A 24980-nucleotide genomic window follows, 5' to 3' on the forward strand; every position below is an offset into this window, starting at 1 on the left:
ATAAGACAAATTTCTTCACTCAAAATTATGAATTTTTAGAATTGTAATCCTTGAATATAAGTTATTGGACACGAGGGGGATTAAAGGATCACAGGATCTGGAGCAGAAGAGGAGTTGAGGAAGGTCTGTCAATGTCTTATTGAAGGTACTATTACATGGATGAATGGGTGGCAGTGTAATGCAGCAAGCAGAAATTCTGCCTCTCAGATGCAGTAACCCAGGTTCAATCCTGACAGCCTTTATAGTCAGTGTAGAGTTCTCATGTCCTCGCAGTGATCAGTAAGTTGTACCTAGTGCGTAGGTGAGGGGTGGGGGGTGGGGGGTGATAAACAGTTGGGGAGAATAAAATGGTGCTTACTGATCAGAATAGACCAGGGGGTCAAAAGATTTTATTTCTGTGTCCTTTGTGCGGCTGTGAGCTCTACTCTGAGTATCCTTTTAAAAAAAAAAGTTGTATTTATGTATAACTCATTTTATATCCTAAGAACATTCAAAATGCTTAATAGCCAATGAATTACTTTCAAGATTAGCAGTTTAACTGGTAGATCCCACTGATGGAAAATGAGATAAAAGACAATTTATTATTTCTTAAAAATGAGATGACATCATGTGACTGCTCTGATCTTCACATAATCACATGGGGTCTTCACACACCCAACCTAATACATTGTGAAGACACCACATTATGACAGTACTCCCTTTATTCAGCACCACAATATCAGCCCAAATTACATATACATACAGTTTGCATGCCGAAAGAATCTTTACTTTTACAATACGCATCACAACTGAATTGTACAGTTGAAGGCATTTTTCAAGAGATTGAACAGTTATATTCATCCACATGAAAGCAGCTAAAACTGTTAAATTTGAGTCATCTAAAATTTCTACTTCAGATACAGCACTCTATGATGTTCTAAAGAAATATTGTGACTCCATTGAAATGTGATGTCAGACTTACCACATATCAAGGTCAAAAACAACAAAGAAATCAAATTACAATGATGGAAATTCTGATTCATGTCATTGCACAAAACAAGCATGACAAATTAAACATTTCTTAATTGAACAGCAGAAAATGTTGTTATAACAGGCAAAGTGAAAAAGTTGAAAACGGCCGATGGAAGTTCACTAAGTCTGAACATTTCTTTGAACACAAACATTGCCTGACCTGATAAGCATTTTCTGTTTTTATTTCAAATATCCAGCATTTGTTTATCTTTTTCTTCTTTTTTAAAAAATTTTTTTTATTAGTTTTTCAAAACATTTTACAAAATTAAAAACCCCAAATCCCAATGAGGAGCATTGTTTATCTTTTTCTTAAAGATTTCATTGTTGTTTAACTATCATTATTGACCAACACAATTTGATTTTGTTTTTCACTTATACTCCATATGCTGCAATTGTGATGGTTATTACAGTAAAATTATGTACAATATTTCACTCTGATCAAATGTTCCATTCTGGACAGAAAACATCACATTGGAGCCATCTTATACCTTAAAGGGAACATGAAAAAATCAAATGAAAGGGAGATTCTGAACATTCTTAACACCCCTATGAATAATACAGACTCTTCTGTGGACTTGAAACTCTTCACCAGTTCGACAGTTCTAAAGGATCTTTGAAAGTCAAGACATCACTGGGAACCATTACAGTGGTTTTCAAACTGCAGATATTTTTTTAGTCTTGTCATGATAAAGGATTCAATTGCAAGAGAATGCCTTTTCAAGTGCACGTTGTCAGCTTGTCACACTTCTGATGTGGCACATTCAGACAGTATTTGTCCACCTAGATTACATCACTGTGAAATCTTTCCTTAAACAAGCAATCTTATGGCTGAATGTCTACGGAAAAAGAAAGGACTTGCATTTTCTACGATAACCCATCATCTCCCTGGGATGTCTAAATGTACACTGTAAGTTCAAGTTGTCACTGATTAACCTTAGGAAAATGCATGATAAAATTTATGATTTATCTGAATTTGATTCTAGAATGAATACATCCATTAGAGAACAGGGCTTGGAATTAGAGACAATAGAAAATCTGCAGATGCTGGAAATCCGAGCAACACACACAAAATGCTGGAGGAACTCAGCAGGCCAGGCAGCATCTAGGAAAAGAGTAGAGTCGATGTTTCGGGCCGAGACCCTTTGCCAGAATTAGAGGTCAGGTTTCAGGTGGTGAGCAGTAGACAATTCACATTTAATTGCTGCTGTGACAACCCAATTCATTTAAACTTAGAGAGTAGGCAAGGAGTGACAAGTTATATTGCCAGATTTTGTTCCTGATTTGCAGGAGGAGTAGTCACTTTGACTGAAAACTGGAAGGCAAGCAGGCTTAAAAGAAGGCAGGTGCTACAGTAATAACAGAAAATGTTAAAAACAGTGGATCGTCAGGAAGCATCTGTGGAAAAGAAGCAGGGGTAATATTTCAGGGAATGGCCATTCATAAGAAACAGAAAGCAAGAAAACAATTTAGTTTAGGCATTACAGAACATGTGGTTCCATGTTGGACCAAAAGGCAAAGTTCCAAGATTCAACTGCTTGCTGTTGTTCAGAAGATGATTTTAAAAGCATCATTAAGCTTGTCTAATGAAAGTATAGGAAATTGCTATTTCCTCTAGAAAAGCTGAATATGATGATTATTTATGATAACATCAGGAGCTCTATGGTCAACTGCTCTATAATAAACCAGTTTAATGATTCATATTTGGTCTGATCTTATCAAAAGTCCACTTGGACTACCTTTGAAAAGATTTAAACAATACGTATTCAAGGAGATTTTTAAAATATGCTTCATTTGAAAGATGCCATTGTTATTGTGACCCTACTGAACGAGAGAATGATTAACTGTAGATTAGACTATGCAGCAACAGTTGATTCTCTTTGAAGTGGGATCATTTCTTGTTGTGTGGGAAAAAGGTAAGTGCTCCAGATAGGTGGAACTCTCACAGAGAAAACTTTTATCCCATTCATTTCTAAAACCTGAAGACCGGCATTCCTCCATTTATACAATGCACTTTGCAACAAAGAACAGTATCAAATTCTAGATGGTGCTGATGCGTATTGTCAGTTTATTATAGAATTCACAATGCTAATAACAAGGAATTCTGTAACCTATGCTATTTTTAAGCACTTACTCCACATACTGTAGGGCAGAAAAACATCTACGGTAATTATCTGTCAGTAAAAATACTAATTTATTGGCATTTACTGTCCTGCTGTTTTAAAAAAAAGTCTTGGGCAATCCTACTTCAAATTAAAGCTCTTAAATAATAGTTTCCTTTTTCTTTTCCAAAACATACTTACTTTCATTAACATATTGGAACATTTTGGAGCAGGAATTTCCATATTTTAAAAGCTGCTTCTGATGAAGTTTACTTCTCAGACGATCAGTTTAACTCAATTGAATAAAAATTTGTTTAGGTACGGATATATTTTCATAATTTGGATTATAGAGTTAGAGGCCTTCATATTGTGTTTTATGGCAAATTTCACAGTGTGTCATATACCGTGACAAACATCGTTATCAAGTGCACAAAGAACAATAGCTACAAACACTCAGCAGATCAAGCAGCATTTATGCAAAGAAATTAAGTAAGTGTTTCAGGACTAGACACTTTGTCAGAATTGATACTGCTTTTATTTCAGATTTCCAGTAATTACAGTATTTTTATAAATTTTCAGTGTTGTGCTGCTTCTTGAGTGAACTGATCTGTGACTACAGTATTACGGAGAAAAGATTTTTTTTAAGGAACAAAATGTACACTCGTTATTTCATTCTGAACCAATGTGCTTTTTAGTGCTTAAGTAACTTCTGGCACTTACAGAGGACATTCCATTGTCCAATATTGTAGCATGAGCTGAATGATTGTACTAAAATAATAGGCAGAGGAATATAAAATGAGCACGCTACGGATATGCATATTTCACTATCAGTCTTATCTATGCACTGTATTTTAAACATTGTTGTTAGCTCCTATAATTAACTGCACAAGAATTATATTTCAATATGAAGTCAACAAATGTGAACTATCTGATGCTGAGTTTCATGTAAGTCTGAAGAATTTTCTTCATATTCAGCTTAAACACTGTTCAAGTTCCTCATACAGTAATTTCTTTAAAATATTTATGTTTAGTATGTACTAAATGAAAATCTTTGCATCATTTTATAATGTATGAAAAATGACACAGGCACTGAAACACAGTCATATATGTACTCTATATTCATAATAGTTTGTGCCTTAAGCAAATTGTCTTCATTTAATCTTCAAGAATATTACAAAAATAAAACTTTTTTTAAAAAAACACAATATTTATTGGAAGTAATGATGTAATAAGGGTTAACTCCAAATCACGGGATGTATTCTCATGCTTCACTACTCAAAATCACAAATGCTATATTACTTACTTGTTCCTTGGGCTTCCCAATGTTATCATCTACTTCAAAGTTCAAAGTAAATTTATTATCAAAGCACATGTATGTCACCAAATACAACCTCGAGATTCATTTTCTTGCAGGTATACTCAATAAATCCATAACAGAATAATAACTGTAATAGAATCAATGAAAGACCGCACCAACTTGTGTATCCAACCAGTGTGTAAAAGACACAAACTGTGTTAATCCAAAAAGAAAGAAATAATAATAATAAATAAGCAATAAGTATTGAGAATATGAGGTGAAGAGTCCTTGAAAGTGAGTCCATAGGTTCTGGGAACATTTCACTAATGGGACAAGTGAAGTTGAGTGAAGTTATCCCCTTTGGTTCAAGAGTCTGATGGCTGAGGGGTAATAACTGTTCCTGAACCTGAAAGTGTTGGTCCTAAGGCACCTGTACCTTCTTCCTGATGGCAGCAGTGAGAAGTGAGCAGGACCTGGGTAGTAGAGGTCCCTGATGATGGATGCTGCTTTCCTGCGAGAATGTTTTATGTAGATGTACTCAATGGTGGGGAGAGCTTTATCTGTGATAGACACGGCCATATCCACTACTTTTTGTAGGATTTTCTGTTCAAGGGCATTGGTGCCTCCTTGCTAGTCTGTGATGCAACTAGTCCAACAAGGCACTCACTACATCCATAGTGTCTGACTGGATAACTTTGATTTACACACAGTACTTACTCTGTATCTTTAATATCAAAATCTATTAATTTTTTCAATTTCTAGGAAATTATACATTGTAGTAAAATGTTTGCTGGGCATTATTTGAGTAGCATAACTTCATCAAAATATAAGTGAAGTTAATACAGATACACCTGGTCAGATAAAATGTCAACAATACCTCATCAGTTCCTTGCTAAACTGATAAAATGCACAATGAACCAAAATCTGTAAAATGTTGCAATTTTGCTGCTCTCTGCAAATGTTTATTATGCATTTAATTTGAATTTGTAGGTTTGTGATTAAGAAATATTACATGATACCTTTCTGTATCAGTTTTTCTCAGTTCACTCAGAAAGATATATATATTTGCACAGTAAGAAGAATGCAAGCTCAAGCTAATCTTTGTATTGAAACTACTTCAAGCCAAAACAGATGGTTCACAACCATGGTTTTAAATTTGACAAGGTGGGCTCCTTAATGCATCTGACACCTAGAGTATTATTCATGTCAGGTTGCAATGTGATCTTTCTTTGTACAGCAAGGGACCAATATCTTTTGTTCTCTTTACAAATCCGTAAGTGTGCTACACTTACACTATGCAGTAGAATGCAAAGTGACCCCACTATGCCCATCTGGTGGCACTGAAAGATTTTCATGCCGCTTTGCAGTGAGTAGGGGCAGCACGGTAGCACAGGGACTAACGTGACAATTTATGATGCCAGTGATCTGGGTTCAATTCCCGCCATTATCTGTACAGAGTTTGTATGTTCACTGCATGATTGCCTGGGTTTCCCAGAGGTGTTCCGATATTCTCCCGCATTCCAAATAGATGTCTGGTGAAAAATGCTAAGTAAATTGTAGGCATGCTATGTTGGCACCAGAAGCATGGCGACACTTTCAGCTGCTCGAGCACCTCCTCAGACAGTGTTGGTCATTGATGCAAGTGACGCTTTTCACTGGATGTTTCAATATATATTTGATAAATAAAGCTAATCTTTATCTTTAGTGAATAACAATGCCATGCAAAGATAAATAATTGAACTAATTTTGCAAGTTTGTAGAAATATAGTTATTTACAACACTCCAAGAGACAATGGTGTCATACCAGCAGGAAGAGCTATTCATTCTTGGAGCTTAAAGCAAGATGTGGAAATTTTTCCATATGTATATTGAAAGGATAGAAATATTTGCTTGGGCAAATAACAATGATAAAATAGACAGTGAAGTTACATACAAAATAAAGCTAAATATCTATATGTTGAAATCAAACTTACTTGCGTTCCTAGCGTCCATTTAAGAAAACAAGAGAGAAATGACCAAATAATTTTGCCCCGGCACTACCAGAGAATTTAAGTTCTAGGTTTGGAGATCAGAGCTGATAACCTACAATGTGCTGAAAGATTGCTGCAACATTGCAACTTTAGAACATTTCTGCAGTACCATTCCATGTTAAGTTTCTGATGTATATGATGTACAATTCCGCGAATGAGTGAACTATACTGGGAAGTCTAAAATCAAATCCAAGTCATATGCAAAATGCAAGTCCGGTGGGAAACAGTTATCCATTGTTATGGGAATCATTTGGATGTGCATGTCTGTTCAAAGTGTTTCAGCTGCTGTGTAAAGGTGAACAGACACAGCAAACAATGGTAGACAAGCAATGGAATAGCACAGAAGAGAGGTTTACACCACATTGGGATGAACAAACAAAGGAAGGAGAATTTAGAGCAATTTCAGAATTAAAGTAAAAATTAAAAACTAATACATTGACATAGATATTGACATAGCTTGCCTTTATTAGTTGAGGAATTGAGTTCAGGAGTCAGGAAGTTATGCTGCAGCTTTGTAAAACTCTAGTTCGGCCACTTCTGGAGTACTGAATTCAATTCTGGCTACTCATTAAAGGAAGAGTGCCAAAGCTTGAGAGAGGGTGCAGATGAGGTTATAATGATGCTATCTAGATTAGAAGATGTGCAATAAGGAGATGCTGAGCATGTTTGGGTTGTTTTCTCTGGAGTGGCAGAGGTGGAGAGGAGATCTGATAGAGATTTATAAGATTATGAGAGACATAGATAGACAGCCGATATCTTTTCCCCAGGGTTGAAATTTCTAATATCAGAGGGCATGCATTTAAAATGAGAGGGAGTAAATTTCAAGGGGATGTGTGGGTAAGTGTTTTTACACAGAGAGTAGTGGGTGCTTGTACTGCCTGTGTGGAGGTAGAACTCAAATGATTGAGGCATGCAAGAGGTTCTTAGGTAGGCACATGACTGTGCAGGAAATGGAAGGATATGGACATTGTGAAAAGGTGTTCCCAATCAAGGCTTTTAGTTCCTGCCTAATTGCCCTTATGACTTGCCCTACTCCAATTTAAGACTCTCCCACAGGACTGTCCTTATCTATAGTTATCTCGAAAGTTAAGGAGTTGTGTCACTGTTCCCTAATTTCACCCACTGAAAGGTCAGTCACGTGGCCAGGCTCATTACCCAACACCAGGTCCAATACGGCCCATCCTCTTCTTGAACCATCCATATATTGATTTAAGAAACCTTGCTGAATCCACTTAACAAATTCTGCCTCATCTAAACCCCTTACACTAAGTAGGTCCCAGTTTATATTAGTGATTGAAATTCCCCCAAGACAACAACACTATTATTTTATGTATTTCCTTAATCTGAATACATACCTGTTCCTCAATGTCCCGGTGGCTGTTAAGAGTTCCTACAGTACATTCTCATCAGTGTGATTGCAACATTCCTATTCCTGAGTTCCAGCAAATGGATTCAGTGTCCAACTCCACCGTTATGTTTCCCCTGAGTGCAGCTGTGCTATTGTCCTTGATTAATATTAAGACATAAAATAGCAATCAAAATTTCCAACAATCTATTGTATTAATTGTATCAATTTTTAATCAAAAAATATGAAATGAAACAGAAATGCTGGAAACACCCAGTATATCTGGCAGACTAGCCTAACTTCAGACTATCGCTTCACTTACACCAATTTCAGACCTGAAATGATTAGCATTTTCAGAGCAAAAGCTTCAAGTTGAAGGTTATTAAGACATAGAAGCAGAATTAGACCATATGGCCTATGGAGTCTTCTCTGCCATTTAATCATGGCTGATTCTTTTTCCCCTCCTCAGCCCTAATCCCCAGCCTTCTCCCTGTAACCTTTGATGCTGTGGCCAATCAAAAACCAATCAATGTCTGCCTTAAATACACCTAATGACCTAACCTCCACAACAGCCTGTAGTAATAAATTCACAATTTCACCATCCTCTGCAAATTTCTCTGCATCTCTGTTTTAAATGGACACCCCTCTATCCTGAGGTTGTGACCTCTTGTCCTCGACTCCCCCAACATGGGACACATCCTTTCCATATCTACTCTGTCTAGACCTTACAACATTCAAAAGGTTCAATGAGCTCCCCCCACCATCCTTCTAAATTCCAGCAAGTACAGGATCAGAGCCATCAAATGTTCCTCATATGATAACCCTTTCATTCCCAGAATCATCCTTGTGAACCTTCTCCAATGCCAGCACATCTTTTCTTGGATAAGGAGCCTCACCAGTGCCTTATAAAGCCTCAGCATCACACCCCTGCACTTGTATCTAGACCTCTTGAAATGAATGCTAACATTACATTTGCCTTCCTCACCAGCAACTCAACCTGTAAGTTAACCCCTTGCATCTCAGACTTTTGGATTTTCTTCCAGTTTAAAAAATAGTCTGCACATTTATTTCCACCAAAGTGCATAACCATACATTTTCCAACATTGTATTTCAATAGGCACTTCTTTGCCCATTCTCCTAATCTGTCTAAGTCCTTCTGCACCCTTCCTATTTCCTTAACACCACCCACCCCTCCACCAATCTTCTTATCATCTGCAAACTTGGCAACAAAGCCATCTACTTCATCTAAATCATTGATAAACAGCATAAAAAGAAGTGTCCCAACACTGACTCCTACAGAACATCACTAGTCAGTGGCGACCAGCCAGAAAAGGATCCCTTTAGTTTCACTCATTGCCTCCTACCAATCAGCCTATGCTCTAACCATGCTAGTAACTTTCCTGTAATATTATGGGCTCATAACTTGACAATCTTACACTCTGTGCATTGAGTTATAACACTATGAGTGCTGTATTTGCTATCCTTTTTGATTCTGCATCCATAATGCACTGACACTCACCCTACTGGCTGCAATGTTGTCCTATCATCGACGTGCCCTTCCTGACAGTCAGACTGCATGCTATCTTTGCTTTTTCACCAACTGTCCTATCTTGAGTCCCTTCACTCCGGTTCCCACCCCCCTGCCAAATTAGTTTAAACCCTCCCCAACTGCTCTGATAAACCTGCCCTTGAGAATATTGGTCCACCTCAGGTTCAGGTGCAACCCGTCACTTTTGTACAGATCATACCTCCCCCAGAAGAGATCCCAATGATCCAAGAACCTGCCCCCTACACCAGCTTCTCAGCCACACATTTATCTGCCAAATTATCCTGTTTCTTCCCTCGCTGGTGCGTGGCAAAGGTAGCAAACCAGAAGTTACTACCCTGGAGGTCCTGCTTCTCAGCTTGCTGCCTAGCTCTCCTAATTCTCTTTCCAGGACCTCATTCCTTTTCCTTCGTAAGTCATTGGTACCAATATGTACCAATACATCTGGCTGCTCTCCCTCTCTCTAAAATGCTGTGGACACAATCCGAGACATCCCTGACCCTGGCACCTGGGAGATAACATACCGTCCAGGTGTCCCAATCATGTCCACAGAATCTCCTGTCTATTTTTCTGATTTATTGAGTCCCTTATCACTGCCACTCCCCTCTTCTCCCTCTTTCCCTTCTGCATCCAGAATTGAACCTTGGACTTTGTCAAGCTAAGGTAGTTTAGTGCACTTGCTTTGAATTTAGCAGCCATTCATTAGAATTCTTATTTTGCAGATTTTACCGTAGATGCCAGATTATAAGCCGCTACTTTTTTCCCACGCTTTGAACAGTTTTGAACACTGCGGCCTTTACTACGGTGCGGCTAATGCATGGTTTTTTTTTCATGCCGCCAAAAAAATTTTGCCTCGTAACAGTAGACCAATAAAATTGATGAGTAGTTCACAGAGGTCCAATGAAATTGTACGATAAATCAAGCGCACTTTCACAATTAAATTATTGTATATCAGTCATTTGTACTCACCCTCATCAACATGGAAAACACTCGAAGCATTGTGCTGCCTTTATGGCAGTTATTTAGTTTATAATATTTTTGCTTAGTACCGTAATTCATTTGTTAGTATTTTCTAGTTAAAGTTAGAAGTGTTTTAAGTATATTTGTTTTCTGTACTACATCCCGGGATGCTATGACGTCACATCCGGTTTCGCCACGTCTTGTGGGAAAATACCGGTTTGCGATAAACGGAAAGGAGGGGGCGAGCGCATTAGACCCGTGCGAGAACGCTGCTTTTAAGTTAAAGGCGATCAATAACTTTTCCTAGTAGGCTGCAGTATATATTTTTTTACCAGTCGTTAGGAGATATTGGAATGTTGTTTGTGCACTGTTCAGTAAAAAAGTATACGCAACGTAATTTGTGTGTTACCAATACGTATGTATATTTAAAAGTAGCCGTGTTACAGGCACGGTTCGAAAAAAAGCATTTGCAATATGTATTTGTTTATGTTACCATATGGATTTAATTAAAAGTTAAAAAATCCTCACGTGTAATATCTTTCTGTGTAAATATCTCATATTACAACGTGGGACACCTGCGGCTTAAAATCCGGTGCGGCTTGTACAAGTACAAAATTGATTTTCTTTCTAAAATTAGAGCCTGCGGCTTTTAATCAGGTGCGCTCTGTAGTACAGAATCTACGGTAATATTTTTGTTGTGTTACAGGATGTTGTTGAATAGGTGGAGTAAAATATGTTTAGGCTGATGCAGTTAATTGTATTTCGGCTCAATCTGATAAGAATGACTTTTCCTGTGGGAAAAGGTCGTGAGAACGAAAGGGAAAACAGACTTCCAAGAAATTAGACTAAGTGATCATGAAAAGGTCTAATATTTACTGATGTTATCTTTGGAGAATAAGGGAATTTCAAACAAACTGGGCCAGTGATGCACCATCAATAACTCACTCTGAGATGTAAGAAGCGAGATATCGGCTTTTATTGACTGGAAGAATGAACAACACTACATCCTGGAGAATGAGGCCGGGCTCAGGCCTCAATCGCCTTTATACAGGGGTCTGTGGGAGGAGCCACAGGAGCAGTCCAGACAGGTATATGTAGTTCACCACATTCACCCCTCCTTTGTTTTAAAAAGAGTCCCCATGGGACGAAGTTTCTTACAAGTATATTTACAGGTTAAGTCTATCAGGTGGTTGAATCTGTCGCTGTGATTTACGTAGCTCCGGCTGCAATTGCACAGGTGCCGGAGGTGGTGATTGCACAGGTGCCGGTGGTGATTGCACAGGTGCCGGAGGTGGTGATTGCACAGGAGACGGACGTTGTGCTGGTTCTGGCCTAACTGGAGGTGTCAGGGATCCCTCACGTGTGTGTGAGGCGCCCGGAATATACGCGTACGAGATGCCTGGTACATGAGCGTCGTGAGGAGTCTGTGTGGGGCACGGTGTGCGCGGTGTCACCTCGGGTACAGGGTTCATAGTTACCGTGGAGTGTTCGGGGTAGTGGTCTGCTGCTCCTGCGGGCGCCAGGTCGCGGATGGAGACCATGTCCTCCCGCCCATCAGGCAAGACCACATAGGCATACTGGGGGTTAACATGCAAAAGGTGAACCCTCTCGACCAGCGGGGAGTATTTATTACTCCTCACATGTTTCCAGAGCAGCACTGGCCCCGGGGACGTCAGCCAAACTGGTAGGGTGGTCCCAGTGACAGACTTCCTGGGAAAAGAGAATAGGCGTTCGTGAGGGGTGGCATTGGTGGACGTACATAACAGGGAGCGGATAGAGTGGAGTGCCTCAGGGAGGACCTCCTGCCATCGAGAGACCGGCAACCCTTTTGACTTAAGGGCTAAAAGTGTGGCCTTCCACACTGTGGCATTCTCCCTCTCCACCTGTCCATTCCCCTAGGGATTGTAACTCGTGGTTCGACTAGTAGCAATGCCCCTAGCCAGCAGGTACCGGCGCAGCTCGTCACTCATAAAGGAGGACCCTCTATCACTGTGGATATAGCAGGGATATCCGAACAGAGTGAAGAGCTGGCGCAGGGCTTTTATGACGGTCGTGGTAGTAGTGTCGGGGCAGGGAATGGCAAAGGGGAACCGCGAGTACTCATCAATAATACTGAGAAAATAGACATTGCGGTCGGTGGAGGGAAGGGGGCCCTTAAAGTCAACACTCAGTCGCTCAAAAGGGCGGGTGGCCTTGACAAGTTGCGCAGTGTCAGGACGGTAGAAGTGCGGTTTGCACTCAGCGCAGATTTGGCAGTCCCTGGTCATCGTCCTGATGTCCTCCAGGGAGTACGGCAGGTTCCGGGCTTTAACGAAATGGTAAAATCGGGTGACCCCCGGATGGCAAAGATCTGCATGGAGGGCATACAGCTGGTCGAGCTGTGCGCTAGCACACGTTCCCCGGGATAGGGCATCAGGGGGCTCATTGAGTCTGCCAGGCCGGTACAGGATATCATAGTTGTAGGTGGAGAGTTCTATTCTCCACCGCAAAATTTTATCATTTTTGATTTTGCCCCACTGTTGGTTGCTGAACATGAACACAACCGAGCGCTGGTTGGTCAGCAAGGTGAACCTTTTGCCGGCGAGATAGTGCCTCCAGTGCCTAATAGCTTCCACTATGGCCTGGGCTTCTTTCTCCACCGCGGAGTGCCGAAGTTCAGAGCCTTGAAGGGTACGAGAAAAGAATGCTACTGGCGTGCCTTCCTGATTAAGGGTAGCGGTAAGTGCAAAATCGGAGGTGTCACTCTCTACTTGGAAGGGAATGGTCTCGACCACCGCATGCATGGTTGCTTTGGCAATGTCCCCTTTAATGCAGCTGAAGGCTGCGCAGGCCTCAGCAGAGAGGGGAAAAGTGGTAGACTTGACCAGGGGGCGGGCCTTGTCTGCGTAATGGGGGACCCATTGGGCGTAATAGGAAAAAAAACCCAGGCACCGTCTGAGGGCTTTGAGAGTGGTGGGAAGAGGGAGTTCTAACAGGGGGCGCTTACGGTCGGGGTCAGGGCCAATGATCCCGTTTTCCACGAGATACCCAAGGATAGCGAGTCGGGTGGTTCTGAACACACACTTGTCCCTGTTATAAGTAAGGTTCAAAGCTTCAGCCACTTGGAAAAATCGTTGGAGGTTGGCGTCGTGATCCGACCAGTCGCGACCACAGATGGTGATGTTATCTAGATAGGGAAATGTGGCCTTCAGGTTGTACTGGTCCACCATCCGGTCCATTTCCCTCTGGAAGACTGAGACACCATTGGTGACACCAAATGGAACGCGCAGGAAGTGATAGAGCCTGCCGCCCACATCGAAGGTGGTGTAGGGGAGGTCCTCTGGGCGGATGGGGAGCTGGTGATAAGCGGATTTCAGATCTATTGTCGAGTACACCTTGTACTGAGCTATCTGGTTGACCATATCCGCGATGCGGGGTAGGGGGTACGCGTCAAGCTGCGTGAACCTATTGATGGTCTGAATATAGTCCACAACCATCCTATTTTTCTGCCCAGTCCGAACAACAACCACCTGGGACCGCCAAGGGCTTGTGCTTGGCTCGATGATCCCCTCCCCGAGCAGCCGCTGCACCTCTGACTGAATGAAGGCCCTGTCACCTGCGCTGTACCTCCTGCTTTTAGTCGCCACCGGTTTACAGTCGGGGGTCAGGTTGGCGAACAGCGATGGGGGAGGGATCTTGAGGGTGGAGAGGCTGCAAGTAGTGTCAGTAGCACAGCTATCGGCATGGTGCTGGGCGGGACGTGTGGTTCGGTGTGTATGTGTGTGCGGTAACAGGGTATATGGCGAAGTCCCACCAAACTGAGGATTCCTGACAGTGAGTTGTGGGAGGGGCCCGTCATATGCCATAGTCACACTTTCGAGATGGCTCTGGAAGTCCAGCCCCAATAGCACAGGCGCGCACAGTTGAGGCATGACCAGTAGCGCAAAGTTCCGATATTCTGTGCCCTGCACCATCAATGTCGCTACACAACCCACCCGGATGTCTGTGGAATGCGACCCAGAAGCCAAGGTGATCCTGTGACTTACCGGCCGTGTCACGAGTCCACAGCGTTGCACTGTGTCCGGGTCAATAAAACTCTCAGTGCTGCCCATGTCAAACAGGCAGCTAGTCCTGTGTCCCTCCACCAGGATGTCCATCATTGACCTTGCGAGCTGGTGCGGAGCGCTTTGGCCAAGGGTTACGGTGGCCAGAGTTGAAATGCCGTCTTGGTGCCCGGTAAACACCGGCGAGTCGGGGGCGGGGCATGGTGACGCCAGCAAAGATGGCCGCCCACATCCGGGCATGGAAGATGGCCGCCCCCACGTCTCAAACGCAGCGCTGCTCGACCCCCGCGCACGGTTTAGACTTACAGGCTCTGGCGAAATGGCCCAGTTTTCCGCAGCTGGAGCAGGTCGCTTCTCGAGCTGGGCAACGGTTTCGAGGATGTTTCTCAAGCCCACAGAAATAACACAGCTTTCGCTTGGTCGGGTTCGGGGAGTGCTTGGAACCGCGACTGGCAGCGGCGTTGGCGAATTCACTCACGGGAACCGGCGGCGGCAGGGTCGGAGGTGTCCACGGAACCGGCGGGGAATCGCGCGGCTGGACAGCGTCAGCGTTGTGCAGAGCAGCCTCCAGCATGTCGGCCGTCTCGATCGCCGAGCGTAAGGTAAGATCAGCATTTTCCAGCAGCCGCTGGCGCACATACACTGACCTAATTCCAGTCACAAAGGCATCTCGTACCAAGAGTTCCGCATGCTGTTCCGCCATGAGCGTTTTGCAGTCACAAGTCCGCATGAGTGCCTGTAGAGCTCGGAGAAATTCGGCGGACGACTCTGCAGGGCGCTGTCTGCGCGTTGCCAAGCAATGTCTGGCGTAGACGGCGTTCACCGGCCGCAGGTACTGTCTTTTGAGGGCGTCAAGTGCCCCTTCGTAGGTCAAGAGGTCCCTGATGAATGAATAAACTTTTGGGGTGACTCTCGAGAGGAGAATTCTGTGCCTAACAGCAGGGTCAGTTGCACTAACCTCCTCCAAGTATGATTGGAAGCATGCAAGCCAGAGTTCAAAGGCAAGAGCTGCTTCAGGGGCTTGGGGGTCCAAATCCAATCTTTCCGGATGTAAAACGGCTTACATGTTTTAACTTCCAGTCAATAAAATTGATGCACCATCAATAACTCACTCTGAGACGTAAGAAGCGAGATATCTGCTTTTATTGACTGGAAGAATGAACAACACTACATCCTGGAGAATGAGGCCGGGCTCAGGCCTCAATCGCCTTTATACAGGGGTCTGTGGGAGGAGCCACAGGAGCAGTCAGCAGGGTCTGTGGGAGGAGCCACAGGAGCAGTCCAGACAGGTATATGTAGTTCACCACAGCCAGTTTTCTTGGCAACACACACAAAATGCTTTGAGGAGCTCAGCAAGTCAGGTATTATCTTTGAATTACTGCAAGAAAGTTTGCCCAGGTTGGTGCAAAAAAAGAATGAAAAAAAACATGAATAAAACTGTAGGAATTCAAAAATGACAGTGAGTCATCAACAACCATCTCAAAACTTTGGAAAACCAAATAACTCCCACATGTGTAATTCCTCAGATACTGACAGATCCAATTGAAACCAGACTCCATGTCCCGGAACAGAGATAATACTTATGTAGGGCCATGCTTTTGTTTACTGGGACTTTCCAATAAACAAAACTAATTCACACAGTATTCCAGTAATTTATGGCAGGGGAAAACTCTTGATTTAGAAATGAACTGTTTTCATGTCTTATGTTAACTCAGCATCTGCTGGAAAGAGTGCCATGCTAATTTTACTTTTATTCAGAGGATGTGGATGTAGCTGCTATTGTTAACAGTTATATTACGGCCTTTAGTCCTTCTGCCATCCTCTTGACAGAGTCTTTCAAGAGTTAAATTCATTGGACAATCTGGAGTCAAATCTTGGATTTCTTAACCTGAAGAACCATAATCAAAAACAGGACATTACACAATAATCCAGTTGATTCACGGTTATCATTATTGATACTAAATCTTTAAATTCCAAATTTAATTACTTGAATTTAAATCCTCCAGATTAATAAATAGAACAAGTCTCAGGATGCCATTTCACAGCTTAACTCCTCGTTCCTGTGCAAATGGTTCTATCCATTCAGAGATCATGAAGGGAGCAGTGGGTGAAGATCATATTTAAAGTGGAGGTGAATCGGGGGCGAGGTTCACAGAGATGCGAATGGCTGGGTGAAATCTTGCACAAGAGGAGGCCATGGACCAACATGTCAGAACAGGTCTGGGAATGTGAATTAAAATGTTTGGCTACCGGGAAGTTCTGCTTTTGCTGTATGTAGTGGAAGTGCTTAATGAAGTAGCTCCTCCAAACACATTATGGTCTAGTATGGTAACTTGAATGTGCAGGAATGGAAGAAGCTGCAGAGAATAGTGGACTCAGTTCAATTTATCATGAGCACATCTATCCCCACCATTGGTAGTATTTACCTGAGGTGCCTACATCTTCACACAGATATCATCAAGCAGGAGGTACTGAAGACTGAGGTACCACATCACCATGTTCAAGATCAGCCACTTCCTTTCAATCCTTAGGCTTTAAAACCAACCTACACAATCCTAATCACTGCCTCAGTTCAATGCCACTATGGCCACTTTGTCCACTTTGCATTACAATGTACATTGTTTTGTGTTTGTTCTAACCATGTTCTTTCTAAAAAAGATTGTGTATATTTTTTTTTCTTGTGAGTGCTACCTATCTGATGCCATGTAACTGTGATGCTGGTGCTAGTTTAAGACTTTAAACATCTAATTGAATTCACAAGCACAATTTTGTGCTGTGCACACATGACTAGAAAATAGTGTGAAGAGTGAAGCAGGTCTTGAGTACAGAATTAAAGCCATTTCCTGTGTTAGATATGGGGCCCTACTCCTAACTAGACTGCTGTCATAAGATCTTGCAGAGTAGATTATCCAAGCATATGTTAACCTTCTTTTAGGGAAGGCTCCCTTTAATTTCTCAACCTGTACCTGGACATTCCATCCCATTTCAATTGGCCTCCATGGTGCCTTAGAACTTTTTATGATGCTTTCTTCTCCCTGGCAAGGTGAGTAGGTAAGTTCATTCATTATTTCTTAATTAACTCTTGAGAGAATAGGGAGTATGTCTACAGAGCCAGTGTTCCATTCTGGGTGTCAGACATGGGATTTTCGAGAGACTCCCAGCCTCCCCAGTTGCCACATCTGCACCAGGTGTATTGAGATGCAGCTCCTTAGAGATCATGTTAAGGATCTGGAGCTGCAGCTCGATGACATTTGGCTTATTAGGGAAAGTGAAGAGGTGATAAACAGAAACTACAGGAGACAGGAGACAGATAAATGGTTAACTGTCAAGACAGGAATGGGAGAATGTCAGATAGTGGAGAGCATCTCTGTAGCCGTCACCAGCAACAAAAAGAACTTTTTTGAGTACTGTTCTGGGAGTGGGGGTAGGGAGAGAACTACCTGGGGGAATCAACAGAAATCATTTGATAAGGTACCCCATACAAGGCTTATTGAGAAAGTAAGGAGGCATGAGATCCAAGGGGACATTGCTTTGTGGATCCAGAACTGACTTGCCCACTTAAGGCAAAGAGTGGTTGTAGACAGGTCATATTTTGCATGGAGGTCAGTGACCAGTGGTGTGTCTCAGGGATCTGTTCTGGGACCCTTACTCTTCATGATATTTATAAATGACCTGGATGAGGAAGTGGAGGGATGGGTTAGTAAGTTTGCTGATGACGCAAAGGTTGGAGGTGTTGTGGATAGTGTGGAGGGCTGTCAGAGGTTACAGGGGGACATTGATAGGATGCAAAACTGGGCTGAGAAGTGGCAGATAGATTTCAACCCAGATAAGTGTGAAGTGGTTCATTTTGGTAGGTCAAATATGATGGCAGAATATAGTATTAATGGTAAGACTCTTGGAAGTGGGGAGGATCAGAGGGATCTTGGGATCCGAGTCCATAGGACACTCAAAACTGCTGCACAGGTTGACTCTGTGGTTATGAAGGCATACAGGCCTTCATCAATTGTGGGATTGAGTTTAGGAGCAGAGAGGTAATGTTACAGCTATATAGGACCCTGGTCAGACCCCACTTGGAGTACTGTGCTCAGTTCTGGTTGCCTCACTATGGGAAGGATGTGAAAACTATAGAAAGGGTGCAGAGGAGATTTACAAGGATGTTGCCTAGATTGGGGAGCGTGCCTTATGAGAATAGGTTAAGTGAACTTGGCTTTTTCTCCTTGGAGTGATGGAGAAAGTGGTGACCTGATAGAGGTGTACAAGATGATGAGAGGCATTGATAGTGTGGATAGTCAGAAGCTTTTTCCCAGTCTGAAACAGTTGCCACAAGAAGACACAGGTTTAAGGTTCTGGGAAGTAGGTGCAGAGGAGATGTCAGGGGTAAGTTTTTTTTGTATTTTTTTTATTGAAGTTCATCATCAAACAAACATTTCCATAAGATGTATTTCAGACATTGTACATATATATCATATAATCATATATATCATAAATCTCCACAAAGTATTTATCTGAGGTATACACTTATAGAAAAGAGTGGGAAAAAAAACAAGCAAAAGGAAAGAACTATGTACAAGTAGGGAGTGATCTTTTTTTTTACAACAGATTCATTGATTTGTGAGAATAAAATCAGGCCTATGAGGCATTATGTAGTTAAACCATTTTTCCCCAGTATGAATCAAATTGTTCCAGCTTATGATGACCAGATGCTGTTACCTTCTCCATTTTGTAAATGTCCATTGTAATTTCCATCCATGTATTTAAAGTTGGGCTCTCCTGTGATAACCATTTCCTAGTAAGAGTCTTTTTACCAGCCACCAACAGTATATTCATTAAATATTTATCTCTTTTCAACCATTCTTTAGGTATATATCCAAAATATACTCTTAGTCTTACTCTCCAAGGGTATTTCACATTTAAAGATGTCTTGTAGGGCATTGGGTATCCCCCTCCAATAATTTTTGGTAACAGGGCAGTCCCAAAAAATATGATAATGATTTGCATTTTGATTTCCACAATTTCTCCAGCAAACAGGGAGGTTACTATCATAATGGGATTTCTGAGAGGGTGTAATAAAAAATCTTATCAAGTTTTTCCATCCAAACTCCCTCCATTTCTGTGAACTAGTATACTTCCATTGATATCTCCATATTGTTGTCCATTCTTCCTCAGATATAATTATCCCTCCTTCCTTCTCCCATTTTGTTTTAATGTATGAAGTCAAATGTGTTTTAAGATTTGACAATCCCTTATACATGCTTGAAATGATTCTACTACCATTATCTGAATTATATGCTTTTCTAAAGAGCTCTATCAAGCATGGATTTGCCTTGGTTACATTTTTAAACATCTTATTAACACACTGTCGCATCTGTAAATACCGATAAAAATCTTGTTTTTCTAATAAGTGTTTCTCTTTAAGCATTTCAAAACTGAACTGTGTTCCTTCTTTCATTATGTTGCAAAGAACTGTTATTCCTTTAGCTGTCCAGTCCTTAAATCTAGCATCCAATTTATTTGGTGTAAAATCCGAGTCATATACACACCATTTAAGAATTGCAATATCTCCCTCTAGATTATATTCTTTTATAGTAGTTTTCCATATTTTAAGAGTCAATTTCACCCATGGGTTATCAATAGTATTTATGTACCTTTGCAGGTTGTTATCAGCCAAAATTGCTTGTATGGGGATGGGAAGTACCCGCTTGTATCCAGAGATACCAGCCACGTGACAGACTCACTGCCACCTGGCTGGTCGGAGGACACACCACACGCCAATCAACATTTGGTCCCTCCCAACTAATCAATGCACACCTAAATTATTGGTCACCTTAATTGGATTATCTGGCCCAGCCCTATGCTACAAAAGGTGAGACATGTGCCTGGCTTGGCATCTCTTACAGACCACCTCATTGAAGGTAAGTGCATTGATTTATGTTTGGGAAGGTTTATTGTTTGTCCTGGTAAGGGAGCTGCAGCTATCCAATGTCAAGGGAGATAGCTGTTGTAGTGCTTTTGCCTTGTTCTTTGTATGTGTAACTGTACCCTGTCCCCACACCACTTTCTGTGTATTGTACAGCCGACCTGACCTTCCCCACATGTGTTAACTCTAAGTGTTTTTTGTTAGAATATTGTAGTTGCTTGTGTTGACCTGACTTCCCCTTGTAAATAAATTCCTTATTATTAAAACTCTGTGTGTCCAGGCCTCTACTGTTGGAACTCAAAGAACCAGTTATTTTCCATCACAACACTACTCCTCAATGTTTTTCCATTGAGCGTCATATGATGGGTTACACCAACATATCACAGCTCTCAACTGTGCTGCAAAATAATAATCTCTAAGAGAAGGTAGGCCCCACCTCCCCTTTTCCTTTGCTAATTGCAAAGTTTTGAGATGAACTCTAGGACTTTTACCCTGCTAAATATACCTTGATAGCATCTTGTTCCATTCATTGAATTGATTTTGATTAATCTCTATTGGTAGGGTCTGAAAGTGATATAACAGTCTGGGTAGTATATTCATTTTAATAGACTCAATCCTTGAACTGAGACTGAAAAAAAGAATCAGGTTACATCTTGCCACATCTTTCTTAATTTTTTTATATAGAGGCTGATAATTACATTCTGATAATTTTGCCAAATCTTTTGGCATAATGATGCCCAAATATTTGAAAGACTCTGTGTGCCATGCCCAGGGGTATCGACTTTCAGTTTCTCCTGGTGGGCTATAGTAATATGAAAGTAATTGGGTTTTATCTATGTTGATCTTGTATCCTGATAATTGACCATATTGTTCAAAGGATTGCATCAATTTAGGTAAAGAGTATGTTGGTTGCCCTAGATAGATCAAAATGTCATCCGCATAACAAGCCTATTTATGCTCTGTCCCTTTAATAGTAATTCCCCTGATATCTTCATTTTGTCTGATGTATTGAGCTAATGGTTCCAGATATAATACAAACAGTAGTGGTGATCATGCACAACCCTGTCTCGTGCCCCTTTCTAGGGTAAGACTATTTGATAAATATCCATTGATTTTAATCCTAGCAGTAGGATTGTCATATAGTGTCTGTATGGTTTTAATAATTGTGTCTTGGAAACCAAATCTATGTAAAACTCTGTAAAGAAAATTCCAATTAACCGAATCAAATGCTTTTTCAGCATCCACGCTTATCACTTTTGCTTTGATTTTATTTTTTTGTATATGATCCATAATGTGAAGTGTTCTTCGTATATTGTCTTGTGTCAGGCGTTGTGTAAAACCTGTCTGATCATTACGTATCAGTATGGGTAGAAACTCCTCTAATTATTTGGCCATGATGGAGGTAAATAACCTATAATCTACATTAAGAACGGATGTTGGACCCGCATTCCATTTTATTCTTGCCTTCTTTCGGTATAGCTGAGATTATCGCTTCCTTCCAATTGGGTGGCATTTGTGCCTTTTTTAGAGCCCAGTTCAGTGTGGGGAGTAAAACAGGAATTATCTCATTTTTAAATTCTTTGTACCACTCTGCCGTATACCCATCTGATCCTGGTGACTTGCTTAATTTAAGCCTACTAATTGCAGCTTTTAATTCAACTTCAGTTATGTCAGCAGTCATCGTTCTATTTTGTTCTTCGCTTAAAGTGGGTAACTCTAGAGAATTCAAGAAGGTGTTAATTTGTGTTGTGCTTCCCCCTGGAACTTTGGAATATAGAGTTTTGTAAGACACTTCAAAAGCTTATTGAATTTCACTTAGCTTATTTTTTTAATTTTCATTCTTGGGTCCCCAATTCTATGAATTGTATTTTCTGCTATCTTTTTTTTTTCAGTTTCCACACCAGTATTTTCATAGATTTCGATCCACTTTCATAATGTCTCTGTTTCAGAAACATTAATTTTTTTCCTGATTCCTTGCGTAGCCAAATTATTTATTTCATTCCTAATTCTTTTAATTTCCCCTAATGTATCCTGTGCCAAATTCAATTTGTGTTTTTTCTCTAGTTCCTTCAGCCCATTTTGTAATTCCTCTAATGTTTTATTCCTTATTTTTTCTTATGAAGATATTGCTATAATTTTCCCTCTTAAGACCGCCTTCAGAGTATCCCATAAAATGGGAGGTGAAACCTCTCCATTATCATTAAATTCTAAGTAGAGACCAATTTCTTTTTTAATTTGTTCCTTAAAGTACGGATCATTGAGTAGACTTGTATTTAGTTTCCAAATAGTATTCTTTGGTCGTAGGTCAAAATAAACAGATAAATATATAGGTGCATGGTCACTTACATCTATTGTACCAATTCCACAGGTGTTTATTTTGTCTTTGTCTTTTCCAAATGTTATGAAATAGTCTATTCTTGTATATACAGAATGGGGAGCAGAATAATGAGTGTAATCCCTTCTGTCAGGGAAAAGGTCCCTCCATATATCAATTAAACCAACATCCTCAAAAAGTGTATTGACTTTCTTATGTAAAGATTTTGTTTCACAGGTTTTTCTATTGGAAGAGTCTAAGTTTGGTTGTAATTGTAAATTTAAGTCTCTCCCACATATCAGGAGACCTTCTGTTTCTGTTACCATAATATCAGTAATTTTCTGAAAGAAACCAATATCACTTCCCAGGGGTGCGTATATATTCAAAAGAGTAACTGAATTGTCGTCTATATTCCCCCTTACCAGAATATATCTGCCCTCTTTATCTCCCATTTTGAATACTTTTTCAAAATTTAACCTACTTGAGATAAGAATAGCAACTCCTCTCCTATGTCCTGATTTATATGAGGAGAAAAACAGATTAGTGAAGCCCATTCTCTTTAGTTTTTTATGCTCATTATCACTTAAATGAGTTTCCTGTAAATATACTACATGGGCTTGTTCTTTTTTCATTTTGGATAAAATTCTCTTATGTTTGATTGGATTTAATAGCCCATTGACATTAAAAGAAATGAATTTTACCTTGTCCTTAGCTATCTGTATTTATCTGTCAATGTATCATTGAAATTAGAATAAAACTTAATCGATCTACTCCCTGAACAAATAAGAACCAAGAAATGCAAATAATAACAAAAATGGCAACGAACGTGTGATTCCAAGGCTGAGGTCTCTAGTAGATGACCCTGCATTGAGCTAGAGGAAATGTCTAGCTGTGGGGGATAACCCCTCCTACTTGTGAGTTAAGGGCCGCCATTTCATAAAAGTCAGTGAACAAATCCATTACACAGAAAAGATTTCCCTGTGTACATATATATGTATATGTATATATGTGTGTATATATATGTATATATACATATATGTATATATACACACACATGTGTATTCTCATTTTGGTGGGGAAAAAGGAGTAAGTGAGTGAATAAAGAATAACTAAGTAATATAAAATCCACATTTTAATAAGTATTTCTTGAGATAGGTATATTACCGTGTACTTTTGCTTCCGTTTAGCTTCTCGACATTTTTAAAGTTAGCCAAACCTTATGGCTCTTCTGAAGAGGGTGAGGACTGTCCTTGGGAAACTCCCGGTCTCTTCCTGATATATTTCTCTCAGCCTCCTCCCGTCTCCTGCCTTCTCGATTCTCACATTATTTCCCAAGCGGAGCGGGATAATTCTTCAGTCAGGTTTTCCCTCGTTTTGATCATGCTGACGGGCAACCCTCTGGCCTTCATGTCTGTAGTCACCTCTTCCACTGTCTGGTACAACCACGTCCCGTTGTCATAAAACACTCAAGTTTAGCAGGGTACATAGTTTGAAATCTAATCTTATTTTGCTTTAGTACTCGCTTTATTTCAGAGTTTTTTTGTGTGTTTCTGGAGAACCGCGGGGGGTAATCTTGGTTGAAATATATTAATTTATCCTCTAAAAACACTCTTCTTACCCCAGGCCCTTCATAGAATCTCCACCTTGTGCTGTACCGAAGGAATTTAATTATTTTTGAGCATGGCTTTCTATCCTGGGTAGATTTTGGGACTAACGCGCGGTGGGCTCTTTCGACTTCCAGCTTCATAGCCAGGGGAAGATCCAGCACATCCTGCAGTAACTTTCCGACCAACTCCATCATAGACGAGCCCTCCACTCCTTCGGGAACATTGTAGATTCTGATATTTTTCCAACGTGATCTTCCCTCTAGGTCAAGCAGTTTACCTTCTTGGTGACGTATTATTTTTATTGTCTTACTCAGTATCCGTTCCACATTTTGAACGTGATCTTCCACTTTCTCAATTCGAGTCTTTGCCACCACTATTTTTTGATTAATGCTGGTGAGCTCTGCTTTAATATCACGGAGCTGCTTTATATCTTTCTGGACCTCCATTATTTCAGGATTTCGAAGACATTCGCTGCTTCGCCTGAATGAGGCCCAGCATCCAAACTCGCTAGCACGCGGTCGGGTCGGAGAGCCACTGGTTGCACTCCTCTTGGATGCAGGCTCTGCAGTGTTGCTTTTTTTTATTTCCATTTCTTTTCCCCATTCTTGCCCCTCTTTTCAGTTCAAATATTTTTTGAAAAATATTATATTTGATGGGTTAACGGGGCTTAATAAGCATTTTTCAGGAGGAGCTAGTGACTTAAGCTGCCATTCTCGACGATGACGTCACCGCAAACCAGGGGTAAGTTTTTTATGCAGTGAGTGGTGAGTGTGTGAAATGGGCTGCTGGCAGCGGTGTTGGATGCGGATAC

At 41.0% G+C, this 24980-nt stretch overlaps 1 protein-coding gene and 1 long non-coding RNA gene across 4 annotated transcripts in view; one reads left to right on the plus strand and one right to left on the minus strand.

Moving 5' to 3' along the window:
• LOC140724924 (tumor necrosis factor alpha-induced protein 2-like) overlaps positions 1–4315 on the plus strand; it is a 42993-nt gene extending 38678 nt beyond the window's left edge. The window contains exon 13 of the mRNA XM_073039737.1: positions 1472–4315. Coding sequence (XP_072895838.1) covers positions 1472–1628 — 157 coding nt within the window. The 3' untranslated portion in view covers positions 1629–4315. The remainder of the gene's footprint in view (positions 1–1471) is intronic.
• The window catches only part of LOC140724926 (uncharacterized), a 166167-nt gene that overhangs the window by 47734 nt on the left and 93453 nt on the right, over positions 1–24980 (minus strand). For 2 of the 3 annotated variants that reach the window (XR_012098218.1, XR_012098220.1), the window contains exon 5: positions 7793–7942. The exons of the other annotated variant lie outside the window; for it this stretch is intronic. This is a non-coding gene — a long non-coding RNA (uncharacterized lncRNA). The remainder of the gene's footprint in view (positions 1–7792; positions 7943–24980) is intronic. 3 annotated transcript variants of the gene reach the window in all.

Source organism: Hemitrygon akajei, chromosome 3 (assembly GCF_048418815.1).
Source record: "Hemitrygon akajei chromosome 3, sHemAka1.3, whole genome shotgun sequence".
NCBI classification, from domain to species: domain Eukaryota; kingdom Metazoa; phylum Chordata; class Chondrichthyes; order Myliobatiformes; family Dasyatidae; genus Hemitrygon; species Hemitrygon akajei.